We start from the raw sequence: 19,039 nt of genomic DNA on the forward strand, positions 1-19,039 counted from the left end.
AAAGGATTTAAGATCAAATAATATTTCTATTTTTCAATTGCTTTTGATTGGGTATAAACAGCTTTTTGTGAAATTTTTAAAATTGAATTGCTCATATGTTTAGTAGTTATGTGTGCTCAAAAATTCAGGGCACGTCCAATCATCCCGGACCGTCAGTATCATATCTACACAAAAGCAGATATTTTTGCGGAGGAAACTGGAGAAGTTTCTCGTAATTTGCAATCAGAATCGACAGGGATGGAAAAGGATGAGGAAAAGGTATTTTGATGCTTTTAAATAGTTTTGGAGAATTCGTTATTCCTTGTTCATTTCAACAAAAAAGGAAACTCACATTCAAAAAGCACTTAGCGCTCTTACAACGGGACGAGCGCAACACATTGAGGTGCCAACTCCACCTTTTATTGAGATTCCTATCGAAGAGCAATATCATACGCAATTTAACAAGCCTCAGTTCTATTATCATGCAAGTGGTTTGGTGACATTCATCTTTTCTTCCTATAAAAAATATTTTTGTTCTGTTCATAGAAAAGCAAGCTGAAATAATGTCGGAAGAAGTTGAATATACTCTTGATGACGAAGATTTTGCATGGTTTGACAGACATAAAGATGAGGACACTTTTGCAAAATTAAACTTCAATGAAGATGACCTTGAGTATCTGTTTGATCGTCTTGAGAAAAAAACAGCATATCAAGAAAATCATCTCATATCTGAAGTTGACTTTTATGAATATCTTCGAAATGAGACTGAGACAAGACCAGAGATTAAGAGGCTTCTAGGCTCAAAAATAATACAGCTTGTGTATTTTTTGTGGAGAGGGAAGAGACAAAAGAGGGGAAATGCACTGCTGCGGAGATTTCAGACTCCGACGCCTGTAGACAACAGGGATTTGACGCTTTGTTTTAGACCTCGCGGATCACGTGCTGGAGGAAGGAGACAGATGAGGCGAAATGACTGCTCGTCATATATGCGGCTTTTGAAGCTGTACAATGAAATGAACCAGTTTTTAAAAATTGTAAGACTTATTGAGAGGAGAGAGAAGAAGAAGAAGATCGAAGCAGAGCTGATTTACACTATCTACCTATACAAAGCACTCGAAAAGCAGACAATTGGAGAACTTGAAATTCCTCTCTTTCTTTTTCCCCAGAAAATGTTCGAGTCTCCAGCGTCTGGCGACTCGATGGAGTCCGGCGAGGCAGGCGCGGCTGGGGCAGGCACAGGAGCAGGCGAATCTGGGCGAGGAGCGGTGGTGGTGGCATCATCTTCGCTGGTCTCGACATCTTCATCATCGCATTCAGAGAAGTCGCAGCAAAGCGGACTGAGCAGCCGCAACAAGCAGGAGCGCTCCAAGCGCCGCCCGCACAGGCCAGTGATGCACAGGGGGAGCATGGCAGCACCAGGTGCCTCCTCTTCTGTACTGTCAGCACCGTCGTCTGCGTTCTCTCGCTACGGCGTCTCGTCTTCTCCGTCGTCGATGGTCATCGGCCCTGTCTTCCCCGAAGACACAGAAATGGAAAAGGACACGCTGCGACGGAACGAGGAATACGAGCGCTCGTCAAGGTATGCACCACGCGGGAGAGGCGAGGCGAGGGAGGAATCTGAAAGCGAAGAGCTTTCGCTGAGTAGCGAAGATGACAACAAACAACAACGGAGCGGGCTTTCTCCGTCAGGCGCATCGAACTCGAGCAGTGAAGAGTCGTTTGTTTCACAGACGTTCTCAGAGGAGTCGCCAGCGTCGGAAACGAAAGTGAAGAAGAAGGAAAAGAAAGTGAAGAGGCTGAAGGAAGGGAAGCAAAGATTTGCGGCGCATGTGTATGATGGTTTGTCTTCTGAGAATGAAGAAGACGAGGAGCAGGGAAGAGGAAGAGAGCAAGCATCGAGAGCAGAGAAGAAAGATACCGCAGCAATAGGAGCTATCTCAATGACAGGCTCAGCCGCAGCTCCGAAGACGGAAGAAGGAAGGAGTGTTTCATGCGAGGTTGAAATAGGAGCAGAAACAAGCAAGCTTTTCGGGGTGGATGGATTGGATTCGCTGGCTGAAGAAGCAAAGTACATCGAGGCGCTTCAGCGGAAGACGAGGCAGCTTGTGCTGCGGTGGAAGTCGGTGGAAGGTGCACCGATGAAGAAGCTGGAAGAGGAGAGAAAGAAGGACGGAGAAGAAGATTACGACATTTACGATGCACAGGATGAGCTTGTTTCTGATGCGTCGAGCGAAGAAGAAATGGAAGAAATGGAAGAAAGTGAGCAGAAGGAAAACAAAGGGACAGATGGAAGCGAAGGAAGTGGAAGTGAAAGAAGGGAATCGAAAAGACAGGAATTGATTGGGGCTAAAGTTGAGGGAAAAGAAAATGCAAAGACAGCCAAAGAGGAGTACTTAGGTGACGAAAATTCAGCAAACTTCAGTTCGATCATACAGAAGCAAGCAGAGCAAATGATGAATGAAAGGCCATCATATCCATTTTCAGTCAACTCTGCAATGGAAGGCTTTCATTCTCGTTATTATCCATCGCAATCTTCTTTGTTCCCAACAAGAACAGAACGAGAAGTTCTGATGAGCCGCAGAAAGGAAGAGGAAGAAAGAGAATGGCTCGACCGGCGGAAGCTCTGGAGCAAGATGGAATGCTACGAGTTTGACGATGCACTCACAGAAAACGGCAAAGAAATGGAGGAAGAAAGAGGAGAAGGAAAAGGAGGGAAAGGGGGGAAATCACATCAATTTGGCAGGCTTCAAGAGAGAGGAATGTACGAAGCGGAGGAAGAGGAGCAGCAGATTATTCGCTATACAGATGCAGAAGGAAGCAACAGAGTAGAAGAGAACAAAAATCGCACTGGAGATTTTGAGGGAGAAGGAGGCGAAGAGGAAGAAGACGAGAGAGAGAAAGCAGTGCAAAGTGCGCTGTATCTTCTTCGGAGGGATTTCCGACTGGTTGTTGAGACGCTGACAGAGACGGAAGAAACAGAAGGGATAAAATTGCCTCAGAAATCGAAGCTGATGAAGGAGTTTTCGGTGGGTGAAGGAGACGGAAGTGAGTTGAATGAGGAAGAAGAGAGGAAGGAAAGAAATTTAGCAGAGAAGGAACGTGAAGAGGATGGAAAAATGCAGAAGGAGAGGAGAGGAAAGAGGGAAATGGCTGAAGGTAAAGGGGAGGATTTGAATGAGAAAGGCAGTGCGGCTATGGGAAACAAGATGGAAGTGGATCAAATTGAAAATGAAGAAAGAAAGAGAAGGAGAAGCAAACTGGAAGAAGAAGAAGAAGAAGAAGAAGACATTATGATGGAGGATGATAATTCAATGAAAACTAATGACTTAGCCACATTTTCAGAAATGGGTCAAACAAGATCCAAAAAGGGTGGTGACAATGACGTTGATGGCGATGTTAGAGATCAACATTACAGGCAGTTCAGACACATAAAAGAGGAAGAGATGCTCAGAGAACTGTCTTTACTGCAGTTGGCGCCCGGTTTGGGCATAGCGAATCCGAATTGTTTGTACTTAGATGATGACGATGATGGCGGAGATGAAGAAAACAAAGGCGAAGCTGATGAAGGAGTCAAAGAAAAGAATGAAAAGCGGAATGAATCAAAACATGTTGGTGAAGATACAGAAGACAAAACAGAAACACATTCAGAAGGAAAGCATTTGGAAGAAGAAGTTGAAGAAGAAGAACCGATTCCACCATCATTTTTGTCTGGTGAAAATGCCTTCTCATTCCAACCACTGCAAATTGGAATACCGCGAAGAGCTGGAATGAAAGGCGAGTTTGACGATGAAGAAGCCGAAGAAGCAGAAAAGAGGAGTTCGAAAGAAGGTTCATCAGCAACATTTGATGAAAGAAAGCACAGTGGCAGAAGGAGAGAAAGAAGAGAAGAAATTGGTATGTCACAAGCAGGCGATGACTCAGAAGAAGAAAACGAAAGCGACAGGGAGTTCATTTTGGAGGATGAGCTGCCACTTAAAGAGAACGGAGACGAAATGTGGAGAAATGTGAAGTCTGTTGAAGACGTTGCATGCATCCGCAACTTGCTCAACGAGCTGCTGCCGTCAATAGACAGCAACCCAAACAGCCCTGTCCGCCAGCTCCTCTTCCAATATTTGTGGGAGAATGCAAACACAATACAGATGATGGAGCAGAATACTCTGAGTGACTCGCAACAAGAGCAGAACATGACAAGCGATGCAGACGCTGCGTCTGAAGACGAAGACAACGAAGACATTGGCAGTCAGCCAAATGTCTCGGAGAAGGCAGACGCAACCACAAAACCTGCTGCTATGCCGCAAAACGAGAACACACCTAAACACGAAGACTCTTCTGACTTGACACACAACAGCGTCACCAGCAACGAAGAGAGCGATATTGACAGCCCAGCTGATGTTGATTATGAGGCAGACAGCGCCACAGACGATCTTGTCGACTCGGCAGCAGAAAGCAACACAGCAAGTGAGTATTTGAGCAGCGACGAGGAGGAAATTGCAGTGAAATATGGCTATTTGTCTGCGGGAGATGCAGAAATCCTGAGGAGAAGGAGAAAGTTCTTTAGACTTCATAAGCACAGATTGAGAAGGCAAATTAAAAAGGAGAATGCGAAAAGAAGGAGAAGAGCGCTGAGGCTTTTTGAGATTGAAGTTCAGAACGAGTCAGATTCACTCAGGCAAAAGTTGTCTCAACTCAAAGAAAATCTCCAAAATGACAACAAAAAGGAAACAGAAAAGGAAGCAAAGCAATTACAACAGACTTCGAAAGAGCAACAAGAGCAGACACAAACAGAGGTGCAATCAGAAGCAGCAGCCAATTCTCATTCGACTTCAGCGACACCAGAAGCTGCTCCGCTGTCTCCGATGTTTTCTCCTCTTTTGACGGCACAAGTTCCTTCAGAAGCTGGACAGGCGAATCAAAAGGATGGATCAAGCGCTTCATCTTCTTCTCTGTTCAAGCAGCCTCTTTCTTCTGAGGAAGCTTCATCTTCTGCTTCTTCCAGTTCATCTTCTCAAGTTACCAATGAAAGTTCATCTCAAACAGTAGCACACAAAAGCAAAAGAGCATCTCATTCTCCACTTGACTCTGTTCCAGTTCCTGTGAAGCAGTTTCTGCTGACGATGTACGATCCACCAGAGATCGAATCTTTGGCAGCAGACTTTCTGAGGCTCTACAAAAAGGCACGAAAACAAGCAATTGAAGAGGAGAAGCAGGAGAAGATGGGCGAATGCAAAAAAATTGCTTCGTACACACTTTCATACAACACGGCACTGCACAATGTTTGGAAGCAGCTGAAGAAAGTGGAGAAGGAAAGGCGAAAAGATCCGAATGTTGCGAGTGCTGACGATGATTGCACAGCTTTTGAAGAGAATCCGTTTGCGAATGACGACAGGCTGATGTCGTTTCTTGTGGCAGCAGAGGCAGGAAAGATGAATGACAGAGCAAACAGAAGGATTATGCCATCAGATAGAGACAATCTGCACATGATGGCGGGGATGCTGTCGAGGAAAGGGGAGGAGGAGCTATTGTCAAGAGAAGCAATGGGGAAAGAAAGAGAAGAGGAAGTGAAGAAGATTAGAGATGTTAAGTTGAGCGGGCTTGTTGGTGCTCCTGTGAAGATTGTGGAGTCACTCATCAATCAACATGTTTCTTATGTCAAAGCACAGGCTGCTTCTGTCTTTGAAGATGAATGATTCATTTTTCAAATATAAACTTCAATTTTTGTTTAATTTTTTTTTAAAAATATCTTTTCATTTTAATTTTGAAAATTGTTAAAATAAAAATAAAAATGCCTGATTTCCAATACCTTCTTTCTTTTGTTATTTAAAATGCAGATGGCATTGAATGAAATAATTTTTGACAGGAGAAGATGAAATAAGAAGACGAAACAAGAAGTGAGCTTTGTGAAGTGATAAAGAAAAATTTCAAACAAGAAGCGCGATGAAATGAAATGAAACAATGGTCATAAAATGAAAAAAGAAATAGAAATAAGATTAACAGTGAAGAAGAAGCAATTGCAACACAAAAATAACAATCCGTTCAGCTTTCAGAAGGGAAGATTGCATTCCAGTCCTTTTTGAAGAGCTCAAAGTTGTTGGCGAAGTAATCAACTTCGCGTGGCTCGTTGGTGAAATTGATGCGGAGGAAAAGTTTCACTTGGATGCGCTCGCGAAACGCGTTCTGCTGCCCAATCGGCACGGTGCTCACAATCTGCTCGCTGAATTGCTTGAATAGCTGGAGGAAGAAGGAACGAAAGAAAATAAATAAAGAGTTTAATTGAAAGACAAAGAAATTGAGGGAACATGTGCAGATATAAGGAGAGGAAGGAGAAATCCATAAAAGAATACAAATTTATAAATATAATAATAAAATAGAGAGGAAGGAAAAGGGAAAAAAAAACAAGCAAACATTTTTGCGGAGGGAGATGAGAGAGAAAAGAGGATAGACAGCTGCGCTTTTGGGCTCTGGGTCTTGCACAGCTGTCTTAAACAGCTCAGTCATAAAAGTGGGAAGGATGTTTGGACACTTTCATTGAAAATAATGTTAAATGTTTATGTTAAATGATTGCAGGATAGAGAGATAGATAGAGATTGAGATAAGGAAAGAGAATGTTTGATAAGGAAAAGAAAGAAAAGTAATGTTTATTTAAATAATAAATATATATAAGCAGAGAAAAAATGAAGAATTTTATAATCATTAGTTGAATATAAAACTAAAAAAAACCTGAGTTTCGAGTATTCTGAACATCTGAACGGCGGGTGTTTCCTTTGGTTCATTGTAGAGGATATAAGCGAAGAGATTGTTAAGAATACTGCACGCATAGCGACACGCAGTTTTATCTGGAATGAAATGGAGAAATGTATTTGAAGTTTAATAAAATTAGTTTAATCAATATTAGGTGAATGAAAATACAAGTATTGAGTTGATCGAATATTATACAAGAAATGTTAAGAAAAGAAAAGAAAAGAAAAGAAAAGAAAAGAAAAGAAAGATATTTACATTCCAAAATTTTCAATAAAAAAAGAAGAAAAGAAAAGAAATAAATAAAAAATTTTGCAAGCAAACCAAAAGAATTAAGGGCTTCATCGACTTTCTGCAGAAAGTCCAGAAATTGCGGAAGTTGTATCTGCATTGCAATTGTTGGCTGGTCGCGGAAGACGACGTCGCAGAACTCCAACAGCTGGGCAGTCAGCTTCGGATACAGCTGGATGTGTTTGAGAGGTTGAGTGAAGAGATGATGGGGACCATTTAAAAAAGAGAAAGAGAAAGATAAAGAGAAAGAAGATAAAAATGAAAAATAATATTTGCAGCAAAATTAATCAAAATGAATATAAACAGTTGATATAACATAACAATTAATACATTGAGCGTTCATTCATAATAATAACACAAAATCCAATTATTTCACACCATCCACTCCCTCTTCGGGATAAACTGCAGCATCTTCATCGCCGTCTCCATCGCCGCATTCAGCGACAAATCCTTGTAGAACGCACAGAACGTAAAGGGAACATATCGTCCACTGATTGTATGCTCCAGCGCCGTCAGCAGATGGCCAATGGGTTTGTATCTCGACTCGACCACGTCTGCCGAGCCAGCTGGCGCGTCGATGGGAGCAATGAGCGACTCGCCCAGCGTCGTTACGAGGTTGCACGTGGCTCGGAAGATGACAATCGGGTTTGGGCTGTTCTGGTCGAAGCACAGTCGAGACTGGCGGGAGTTTGTCATCTCTTCCCAGAACTTCAGCACCACATTCAAAACTTTGCTGTCGCCTTTCCACACAACCATGATTTTCGTCACGACAGGCAAAAAGCCGATGATCTTCTCGAAGACGGTGCCGTAGTACTTTGTCGAGTCGCACGACTCCAGAATGCCCCGCAGCTGCAGAAAGAGAGCGATGAGGGGGTCGCGGAAGCTCTCAGAACGAAGGCTCTCGTCGCTCATGTCGTGGATGTAGCGGAGGGAGGTGGCGAAGGGAACAAAGAACTCGTTGAAGAGAGTGAAATGTGCATCGGAGAAGAGAAGTCTGAGTGTGAAGAAAGGAAATGAAATTGAGGGGAGGAGAGAGAGAAAATATAAGATTCATAACGAAAGACGATTGAAATTCATTAAAAATCACAAAAAGAATTTTCATTTAAAAAAATGAAAAAAAGTTGATAAGATTTTCAAGCACAATGAAATACGAGGAAGGGTTAAAAAATTAAATAATCCAAAAAAAGAGCTAAGATAAATAGCACACTTTCCGATAGTTCCGTAGAATTCTCTGTGAAGCGAGGAAGAAGTGTTTAAGAACGGGAAATACTCCTTTGTGTGTCTGGTCAGTAATTGACGTGTCTGTAAGTTTCAATGAATATATAAAATAAATAAACAAATACGCCATTCAAATAAATAAATAAATAAATATGCACAGTAATATCCAATAAACAAAATTAAAAGAGAAAAAAAAAGCAATATAAAATAATTCACACTCAAACCCCATTCCTCCACCCCCTCGATAAACACACCATCTCGTTCTTCACCAGCAGCCTCGGTGTTGAATAACCAGACAGCAGCGTCCTCAGCAGCATCAGCGCCTTCTTCAGAATATTCTTCGCGTCGTCGTAGTCCCAAAACCGGAGTGTGTTCAACGTGCACAGAAAGATCAGCGCAATCACTTCGCTTTTGTCCTTCAGCCCACACAGCTCATTCAAAGCAACAAACACCTTAGCAAACGAGCTTGACATTGTTACGAAGGCTCTGTCAGTGAACTTCTCCATAAACTGCAGCAGCGCCACAGTCAGTCTTTTGCTGCCGTCTGTGTTCTCCATCTGCATCGCACAGAACTTCAGCAGGTCGAACACGAGGCTGCTCAGCTGCCCGTCGGCGTTGTCAATGTCTTCGTTGAAATGCGCACCAGGACGCACATCAAGCACCTCCCCCACAATATGCACCATCCACGCCAGCTGCGTCTTCGCCAGCTCCAGAAGCCTCACTGTCTCGTCGCTGTGGTCTGCCAGCGTCTGCTGAGTGAGCGACTTGAATGAAGCAACAAGTGGCTTGATGATGCTGATGAGGTGCTGGCTCATCCGGTCGTAGCGGAAGCGGATCAGCACAGCGATTGAGGTCAGCTGCTGGAGGAGGACTTCTTCGTTGTCAAGGGGATCTGAGAGGAGATGGGAGAGGAGAAGTGAGAGGAGAAGGGGGAAAGGAGGAAGGAGGAAGGAGATGATGGGATAGAGAAGAGGATACAATGAAATGAAATTGAAAGAAGAAATGACATAATTAGCATAAAATATTAATAGATTGGGCAATAAATTGAACATTTCACCAACAGTAATAAAGTTTGAAAAAGTGAAAAAAAAAATATCAAAAAATATTTTTTTATATCATCTTCTAAGCAAACCATCAAAATTCGTTGCTCCATCTACCACAGCCTTAGCGATGTGGAGTCGTGTATTGATGTACTGAATAGCGATATCTGGCACATACTGCTCCCAGCCAGGGCTTGTCTGAGAGAGGCTGCTGTTCTGCAGCGAGGGATCAGAGCCAGGTGTGACTGAATCCATCGTCGACGGGGAAGATGCAGACATCGGCGATGCAGAAGAAGAAGGAGAAGGGGAAGGCGAAGGAGAGCCAGAAGGAGAAGCAGAAGAAGGGAAGACGATCGGGCGGGTGACTAAATGCCCTCCGATTTGCAGCCCTCTCGAGCGCTGGCGCATGTAGCTTTCCTTCGCGCCTGCTGCATTGACCATCTTCGACCAGAGGCTGAGGAGGTAGTAGGCGCTGTTCTGCGACCACTGCCAGTGCTCGAACACTTTGAAGGTGAGGGCAGACACTTCTTTGATGTAGAGAGGGTAGATCGGCAGGCACGTCAGCTCTGCGTGGGTGAAGTTGCAGCGTGTTCGAAGGAGCAGGCGGCACAGCTGGTGGAAAATGTCGTGGTCGGATAGGCCTGAAGGAGAAAAAAGGAGGATGAGAAGGAGGAGAAGAGAGGAAGGAAGATGTGGTTTATTGAATGAAGGTGAATTTATAGATGAATTTTTGAATTTATAAAATACAGTTTGCATTGAAAATTCAAAGGAAGACGGCAAAAAATTGTGTGTGAGATGAATGAAATTCAAGAAAATACTTCAGGAAAATTAAAAAAAAAATCGCAAACCGATTTTCTGCTGCATCACAATAGTCGTTCTTTGTATCACAAACTCGACAAACTTCACAGCTCTTTCATTGCTCGAAAAGATGTCCTTTCTGATCAGTACGATCAACCCCAACACATCCAAAATCGTCGCCCGCGCCATCGCATTCACGTCGTTCTCTGCCACATACAAGTCAAACAGCAGCCCCGTCAGCTCGTCATTCTCCACAAAAGGTGCCCACGAGGCTGGCGCATGCACAATCGCTGTCTCGTTCTGCTGCTCGTCGTAGTACGAGTTCACAAAGTCGAACGACCAGCACAGACGCATCAGGGAAAGAGCTTGGTTCAGCAAACGAAGCGTGAGGGTTTCTGTGATTGGAGTGATGTGGTTTTGAAGTAAACATTTGATTTAAGTTTGAAAGGAGAAAAAAGAAAAAAAAAATACATACTATCAAAAGACGCATATGTTTTTGCCACATAAGCCTTTAAGTATTGTAGAGAAACTTGAGTTATTTGAAGCAAAGAACCTGATCTGAATTGAAGTTGAACCTTTCAATTAATAAAAAAACAGAATTAAAACACATGTGTAGAAAAAAGGATTAAGCAAGCACACTCTCCTATGTTCAACCACAGAAAACACATTATCAGATCGATAATTAACTTCTTGCAAAATTGCATTTAATAACTCAAGGCCAACTAAACTGAGGTATATATTTCCCTCCAAAAATGGAGCCAATTCTGCTGTATCGACAGATTCTTGTCCAGCTGACCATGAGAGCTTGAACAATCTTGCTAGAAGTGTGCAAACATTTGTTATAGTTGCAGTAACTTGTTGTTGAGTTTGATTGTCCTTTGGCTCGGATAAGAGCTTTGGAGCTTTTGTACAAAGAAATTGAATAACAAGAAGTCCTAAAAAGCAAACATTTAATTCAACAACAGAAATTTATTTGATTTATTGCAAACGATGTGTTTTTCTATCTGAAACGGATAAAGTGCTCCAAATTTTTGGGGCAATTTCTTTAAATTTTGTTGAAGCAAATAAAATAGCACTAGGGACATTCGAATTTAATATGACATATTTGCACTGGTCCAAAAAATTAGGAGTTTGAGAAATAGCCTGTAGTTGTCGATGTATCTCGGAACGGTTCACTTCTGCTCCACCAAAAAGTAAACTATTGGTCAACTGCTCTATCGTTTGCAATTCTTGTTCGTTCATGGGATTTTGTTAATAATATCACTTGCTAATTTGTGTATAACAAGTAATGGAGAAATTATGTTGATCTTTTTGGCAGATGCCCATTCTATATAATTTACAAATACATTTGACTAATTTTGTAAGAATTTGATTTCATTCCCAGCAAATATTAATTTTGTTGCAAAGAACAAATAAAATATATAAAGATTATCAAGATTTTGATGGCAGAAAGTTCTTCATCTTCTCAATTTTTATTTGAGAATCCTGAGAGTAAAGAGTTATCTTCTCATCATGCATTTGTCCTTCCTTCACCTCTTATCAAAAGTGTTGTTTTAAATTCTCATCTCAATGAAATAGAACAGACTAATGGTGTTAACGTTGGAAATGACACGCGCAACAAACAATCAGAGAATATTTTAGAAGAATCTCCAGTTCGGCCAGCACCTGAAGATTTTGGAATACAAAAATTTGAACAAATGATTGACGAAAAGATGAAAGAAGAAAAGGAACAAGAAAATGTACTGAGAAACTTTGGAATTGAATCACCAGAAACTGCAGAAATTTCTCTCGTTAATTGTTCGTTTTGCTCAAGATCCTTTAGATCAGATAGAATTGCAAAACATGAACTAGTGTGCCAACATCAACGAAAAAAAGAGATTGCAAAGCATAAGACATTGAGTAACACTCAATCATCAACTCTTTTATTGAAACCAAAGAAAAAAGGAAAAATGAATCTAACAAATGTTTCATCAAAACCTCCAGCTTCAGCTGGGACCGAACATAAAGAAGAAACTTCTTTAGCAAATGCTCCTAATGTCAGTGATTTATGTGCATCTTCTTCCGAATCTTTTGATAACAACGATCGAATTGATAATGAAGATAATGCGAAACTTGGAGAATCAGACCAACAAATTCAGCCGAGCAGCTCGGAGAACATGGAATCAAGCAATGAATTTCTCGAGCCATTTCCGCCAGATGCCACGGATGAAATGATCTTCTCACAGATCAGTGCGCGGCTTGCTTTGCTCGACAAGAAGCAGCGTTCATCTTCTATTTCTCCGCCACATTCGCAGTTTCTCCGAGGCACTGAAGAGAATCAAGCTCCTCTTGCTGCTACTGCTGCCACAACAAGTTCTTCCAACACTTCGCCATCTCACAACAGTCCACTCAACAAACGGCCTTCTTCAACCACATCATCACCTCGTCAGTCGCATATTCCTCATCTTTCTGGAAGAGCAAGCTCATTCACTTCACACTCCAATAAAAGCTCACCTAAAATCATTAATCATGATATTTATTCATCATCATCATCATCCTCTTCTTCTTCTTCTTCTTCTTCTTCTTCTTCCTTTTTAATATCACCTCGCACGTCATTCAACCGCAGAGGGCATCATCGATCTGTTTCAGCTGCTGATGCTTCTTTTGCTGCCATTTCGTCTTCTCAATCAGCATCGTGCGAAGCAAACAATTTGAATGCAAAAGATGAAAACGCAAGCAAAACAGCACAGAAAGAATTCAAATCTGTATCAACTTTTTCCCTTCAAAATGCTTCGCCCTCACGAAAAGATCTTTCTCTTCTCAGAAATGGTGTCACCTCTCTTCCTCCTTCTTCTTCGTCTTCTCCTTCTTCATCCCCTTCTCCTTCTCCGTCTTCTTCTCCTTCTCATTCTCCTTCTTCGTCTCCTCCTCCTTCTACTACTACTACTACTACTTCTTCAAAACCCTTGTCTATTCCTTTGCTCCGCCTCAACAGCATCAACAGCGTTTCTCGTATTCCTCGTCTCATCAAATCAGCCAAGTCTTCTCATTCTGCTCGGACTGTCTCTTCTTTCTCTTCCTTCTCTGCTGCTGACAGCAACACCAACACCAACAGCAACATAAACAAAAATGAGAACAAGCCAGCTGCTTTGAGCTCTTCACTTTCCCCAACTGCCATCCGAACTGGTCTGAAAACAGAACAAGAAGAGCAGATTCAGATGGCAAAGAACGCTTCCTCAGCAAAGCTGGGGCAGACGATGAATTCGATTCATTCAACAAATTCATCTCATTCAACACATATGTCACACAACACGCTGAACAAGACAGCAGAAATTGGAGTTGGGCTGTTTGGGAGGAGGATGTTGAATGCGCCAGACAAAGTTCAATCAAAAGGAGTGACAGGAACAAAAGAAGGGAAAGAAGGAAAAGGAGAAAAAGGAGCAAATGAGCACAGAGCAGCAACAGCAGCAGCAGCGACGAGGTCGTTTCGGAGGCAGAATTCGTCTTCAGTTCTGAGCGCGAGCAAACAGAGAGGCAATGCAACAACAGCACTGGTTAGAGGGAACAGCAGCTGTTTGCTCCATACGGCAAAGTCAGCATCTGCAATGGCTAACGCGTCTTTGGGCGACTCTGCCGAAAGGAAGACGAATGTTGCTTCGGTTAAACGAGATTCTTCGTTTTCTGATGCTTCAAAACTTTCATCAACTTCTTCTTCTTCTTCTTCATATCCTTCATCATCATCATCTTCTTCTTCTCTAATTGCAGAAACATCTTTATCTCCAACAACACCCACTTCATCGTCTTCTGATGTGCTGAGCATCTCTTCATCTCAGCAAGCAGCACCTTCACAGGCAGAAGTGAATGAAAAACAGGAAGATAACATTTCTCCTTCGAATGTCACTGAAAATTCTATCTGTCCATCGTGCAAATGGAAAAAGTGCTGTCCGACTGCTAAATTCTGCTGCCAATGTGGTTACAAATTCGAAACTTGAGGAGGAAAAATTATCTTTTTTTTATAACTTTTTCTCCATTTTTAAGTTGTTTATTGAAACTTTATTTTTTTTTTTTTTCTTTTTCTGTTTACAAATGTATGAATAAAATGCTTCATAGTCTATGTTTTATTTTCATGTAATGTTTCGCTTAGCGATTTTTCTCTTGTATCACACTTTTCTGTTTTCGTGCTCTGTGTATTTATTTCCTCTCCTCTTCAGAGCTTTGGATAGCATGAAAACTCTTCACATTTTATTTGGTTTATAAGAAAACGAATGAAAACTCGTTGAATCTTTCTTTTAAGAAGAAGAAAGAAAGAAAGAAAGAATAAATGAATAAATGAAAGAAAAAACGATTTTTTACTATTGTTTTTTCATTTATTATAATAATTATGTACAACGTTGCTTTCGTATTTCAGGCTTTCAAAGAGCCCAATCAAAAAAATAGAACAACAAAATAAAGTGTGGCCTCCGAAATGACATAAGAACAAGGGCAACTGGTGCGAAAATGGGGTGACTCCATGAAAATGACTGGGTGTGATGAAAAATGCAGTGAAAACGTTCGTATAAAATATCTGGGATAAAAATTAAAAAATTGATGTAATAATTTGAAAAATACACAAGAAAGACGAAATATAAATAAATAAAAATAAAAAATAAAATAAAATAAAAATGAAGGGAAAATTTTAATTAATGACAATTTCAAAGAGCAAAATGTATACAAAGATAGTGTGATAACAACAACAACTTGAGCAAAAATTGTTTGAAAAGAATTTTTATCATTAATAAAATGATTGAATATGACTGATAAAGATGAAAGAATTCAACAAAACTCAAAAAACTTACAAAACAGAAAAAAGAAAAAAATGAATAAAAAAAAGGAAAAAGACGCAAATGAAGAGAAAAGTCAAAAATAAGTTATCAGATAAAATGTCAACAAGTCGTTCAGATAAAGTCGCAACAAACAAGAAAGACCAGCAATTCATTAAATAATTCATCCAAAAATCTCACAAATTTTCTTCTCGTCATCACCTCATCTTTCATCCACATCTTCATCTCATCCTCTGCTCAATCTCTCTCATCAGCTGGAAAGCGCTGGGGCGGTAGTTCGGGTCATACAGCAAGCAGGAGCGCACAATCGAGCGCAGATGATGGTCAGGAATCTCCTCTAGCGGCGGCTTGTCTCCTCTTTTGATCCTCCTCAGCGCCTCTGTCGGCGCAAACGTGGCATACGGCACACGCCCCGTCGCAATCTCCCAGAGAACAAGACCCAAACTGAACACGTCGCTCTGCGGAATGGCTGACGTTGTGATCGTCGGCAGCGGTGATGTGATCGGAGGCAGCTCCACTTCTTCTACTTCCTCAGCCTCGTTTGTGATTCCTGCTCCTTCTGCACCCACACCCACACCCACACCCACTCCCATTCCCATTTCTGCCGCAACCCCTTCATCTCCAACCACGGGTCCTTCAGCTGTTGCTATCATCCCAGCTTCCAGCGCTGTCGGAGAAGCTGCCTGTGGAATGCCTCCGGCTGCTGTGTTAAGCGCAGCCTCGTTCAGGTTGGTTTGTTTGACTTCGCCTGCTGAGTCGCTTGCCTGATGAAGGTGCTCCTGTGAAATGACATCATACCCAGGCTTGCTCACTCCATCTCCTCCTCCTCCTCCTCCTCCTCCGATTTCTTCTTCTTCCTCAACCAATTTCTTTTCTTCTTTCTCTTCTTTTTCGTCTTCTGAATTGGCGTCAGATTGCAAAGGAAGTTCCCTCAATTTCGTCAAATCTTCATGCGCTTTAATCAGCGCCTCCTCATCTTCGTTCATCTCTTCTTGACTTTTTTGTTTTTTCTTCTTTTTGTCTTTGTCTTTGCTGTCTTTCGTCTCATCCTTTTCATTATCCTTTTCTTTCTCCTTCTTCTTGTCCTTTTCTTTCTCTTTCTTCTTCTTTTCTCCCTGTTCTTTTTTGATCGCTGATAGTTCCTTTGTCATATGCATCATCAGCTCCGCTTTCATTTCCGGCGGATCTTCTTCTCCCAAAACTGACATCCCAATTTCCGGAGCGCACCATCGCTGTGTATCGTCTCCGCCAAATGGATGTGATGATTCCCCTTGCTGAACAGGAGGAATAATATACAGAATGTCCTTTTCATCAATCAGGATGTTCAAAGGAGAAAGAACTCCGACGACTGCGGGCGGATGACTGCCGTGAAGATATACAAGAGCACGTGCTAATGCAAGCCCAACTCGGTACGGATCTAACGGAGGTCTCCCTGCTGATATCGCTGTGTTATCAAAAGTGCCATCAGAAGAAGTTGAATAAGACGTTGTTGTTGTTCCCGTCGTTGACCCATGACGCCCCTTCTTTGGCACAGATATGTAGTCGTACATATTCACAAGAGAGCGATATGGTTTGTTGTGGATCCGTGTGAATAATGATAATGATGAGTGAATGTAAAATACGTTGAAAGGAGGGATTGTTGACATCGCAACTATTTCCTTATGCTGAATCATTTCATATGGAAGGGAAACGGTGTACCAAAGAGTTATAGGTTGGTTAGTGTTTCTTCTCTCTGGTTGATCCATGCTTTCTTTTCTCATTGCCTCTGTTAAAAGCGCATATTGATCGCCAACAGCGCCCTGAATACTCCCTGGCGCTACAAGTGCGTTTGCATCATCAGAATTGCTTTCAAAGTCGTCTTTATTCCCTGAAGACGTCTTGTGAAAACGATTTTTGCAATTGCGGAAAACTCTGCGTAAGCATAGAACGCCAATCCCACTTCCTACTCCGACTATTAACGTCCCTAGAATTGAGCTGATAATAATCAGCGCCTTCATCACAGGGCTCAATTTCAATTCCAAAAAATTGTCTTCTATCCCTTATTTAAAAAATGTGAAAGATGAAAATTGATATTTTATTAGAAACGAATATTTAATCATTTTTTATTTATCCAAAAAAAGAAAATGAAAGAAAGAAAAGATGCTTTATTTATTATGCACTTTTTTTTTAAAAATAATGCATCTCTGTAATTATCAAGATGTGATTAGTATGTTTTGAAAACTAGGCCTTTGCGACGGACCGACTTTTATGAAAGGACCTCGACAAGTCCACCGACAAGAATGTTTCAAAACTTATGAATTTTTAAATTCAAATTTTATTTAAATGAATATCGTTTTTTTGTAATTCTATCGATATTTTTTTATTTATTTCATTTTTTTTCAAATGAACAAATCTTTTATATGGGGCAATATATTTCTCTTCAGGCGTTTTCATTGAAAAGATAAGCACTTTTCTTTGACTTTTAGAGAACAAAAAACACGATAAAAATGTGTCCATTTTTTGTCATTCGTGAAATGTTGGAAAATATTTTGTTTTGATTTCAACGATGCATGTTTTCTGATATGAAAATCAAATTTATTTTGAAATCTGAGAAAGAAAAATAAAGTTAAGAGAGAAGCAATTTTTCTATGCTTTTTGCAAAAAAAAGCTTGAAAGTTGGTATTTTTTACCATATCAACAAATTATTTTTCGAAAATTGATGATTGTGTATTTTTTTATGGGTTATCGACAGATCATTGTCAAGATCTGTCAATCGACAAAGATCAGTTAGTCGAAAGGTCTGTCGGTAGAAAAGATCAATCTGTCGTATGTGTCTATTTCTTTTGTCATTTATTTTTTTCAAAAATAGTGCTGAATAACGATTGTGCAAGGAAAAAATTCATTAATTAAAAATTTATTGGAAAAACAGTTGCATGAATTGTGTCAAATGTGCATTTTGAACAATTGTTACCAGAATGAAATAAAAAAACATTTTGTTTCACATATTTTTTTTCTTCTCATTTTTGTTCGCAACATCATTAAAAAGATAAGATTTAGTTGAAATTCCTAAATAATAATTCTTCAATAGTTTTCAAAACAAGCATCAAATTTTTGTTTATAAAAGGTGAATATGCATAAAAGGTTTAACAAAGATCATTGCTTTTTTGTTATTAAAAATTATGAACAACGATAGATGTTCGATAGAATTATTTATTCTGCTGATGAAGATATAACATTTTCCGGCGAGATATAATCTAGTTGACAGACGAGTTGAGCAAAAATGCAAACAGTATATGAAAAGCTCACTATTTCTAATTATTTTAAAATTATTGTTACTTGGCGAAACTTCGTCTGTCATGTTCAGTTTTAAAAATGCGAAAAATAAAAAAATAATGGGTGAGATCATTGATTTCATTTGCGTTTGTCCGTTTCTCCACATATGGGAAATTTTTTTTGAGATGATAATCTCGTTCAATGTTTGATCTTTTTTTGAATCTTTGTGGGACAACTTTTTAAACGCATTGGAAATTAATTAATATGATAAAACATCATTTTCTGTAATATTTTTAATACGCAAATTTGGATTGATTCAATTTTCGAAAATAACCATAATTGTTCGTATGTAAAGCATTTTCTTTTTTGCTGAGTATTATTCGGTCGTGCAAACTTTTTGATGTTCGAAAAATATAAATTTTCAATCTTTAATAAGTTTCATTTTCTTAAAATATATAATTGTTCATGAACACACATGAATGGAAGCTTTTCATTCTTTTCAAATTTTTTTAAGATTTCTCGAGATAAGCAATATAGCAACGACAACAAGCATAGAAGATCGGAAGAAGAATTAGAAGTTTCCACAGGTGTTGCATGCTGGATATGGTTTTGTTTTTGATTTTTGATGATTTGAACTTTTTTGTATCGTATTATTTTCCTTCTTTTCATTTGTCTTTTATTTCATTCAGCATTTTACATACAATATATATTTCAATCATTCTGTTTGAAACAAATAGCTTTGATCTTTGTAATGATTTAATTTTTGTTTTTTATTGAAAATTCATAAATTTATTTTTTTCCCGTGACATTCAATGACTTAGTTAATGAAAGATTGAAAAATTTGAAGCCGAAAAGAATGAATGAATCTTTCGAACAATTTTAAGGGGATGTCGTTTTTTTTTAATTGAAGTTTAAAGGAAAAAAAAA

General features: G+C 40.0%; 4 protein-coding genes across 4 annotated transcripts; 2 read left to right on the forward strand and 2 right to left on the reverse strand.

The window, feature by feature from the left end:
* Positions 1 to 108: 108 nt before the first annotated feature.
* MONOS_13528 (putative enhancer of polycomb-like protein) lies at positions 109 to 5,776 on the forward strand (the record flags this gene model as incomplete). The annotated part of the gene is made up of 3 exons (XM_067866239.1): positions 109 to 258; positions 323 to 470; positions 526 to 5,776. 3 exons carry the CDS (start codon positions 109 to 111, stop codon positions 5,664 to 5,666), a joined length of 5,439 nt encoding a protein of 1,812 aa, XP_067729863.1. The 3' UTR covers positions 5,667 to 5,776.
* Positions 5,770 to 11,303, reverse strand: MONOS_13529 (putative Exportin-7; the record flags this gene model as incomplete). Its single annotated transcript, XM_067866240.1, has 12 exons — positions 5,770 to 6,207; positions 6,382 to 6,498; positions 6,697 to 6,812; positions 7,039 to 7,177; positions 7,384 to 7,999; positions 8,213 to 8,307; positions 8,478 to 9,115; positions 9,356 to 9,904; positions 10,112 to 10,456; positions 10,537 to 10,636; positions 10,701 to 10,996; positions 11,051 to 11,303. The coding sequence occupies 12 exons, from the start codon at positions 11,301 to 11,303 to the stop codon at positions 6,013 to 6,015; spliced, it is 3,459 nt and encodes a 1,152-aa protein (XP_067729864.1). The 3' UTR covers positions 5,770 to 6,012.
* A 200-nt stretch (positions 11,304 to 11,503) lies between these two features.
* On the forward strand, positions 11,504 to 15,001 carry MONOS_13530 (uncharacterized protein; the record flags this gene model as incomplete). Its single annotated transcript, XM_067866242.1, has 1 exon — positions 11,504 to 15,001. The coding sequence occupies one exon, from the start codon at positions 11,504 to 11,506 to the stop codon at positions 14,030 to 14,032; it is 2,529 nt and encodes an 842-aa protein (XP_067729865.1). The 3' UTR covers positions 14,033 to 15,001.
* Positions 14,377 to 16,894, reverse strand: MONOS_13531 (putative Protein tyrosine kinase). Its single transcript, XM_067866243.1, has one exon. It carries the CDS (start codon positions 16,855 to 16,857, stop codon positions 15,082 to 15,084), a length of 1,776 nt encoding a protein of 591 aa, XP_067729866.1. The 5' UTR covers positions 16,858 to 16,894; the 3' UTR covers positions 14,377 to 15,081.
* Positions 16,895 to 19,039: the final 2,145 nt, after the last annotated feature.

Source organism: Monocercomonoides exilis (assembly GCF_001643675.1).
Source record: "Monocercomonoides exilis strain PA203 chromosome Unknown scaffold15-1837935, whole genome shotgun sequence".
NCBI lineage: Eukaryota > Preaxostyla > Oxymonadida > Polymastigidae > Monocercomonoides > Monocercomonoides exilis.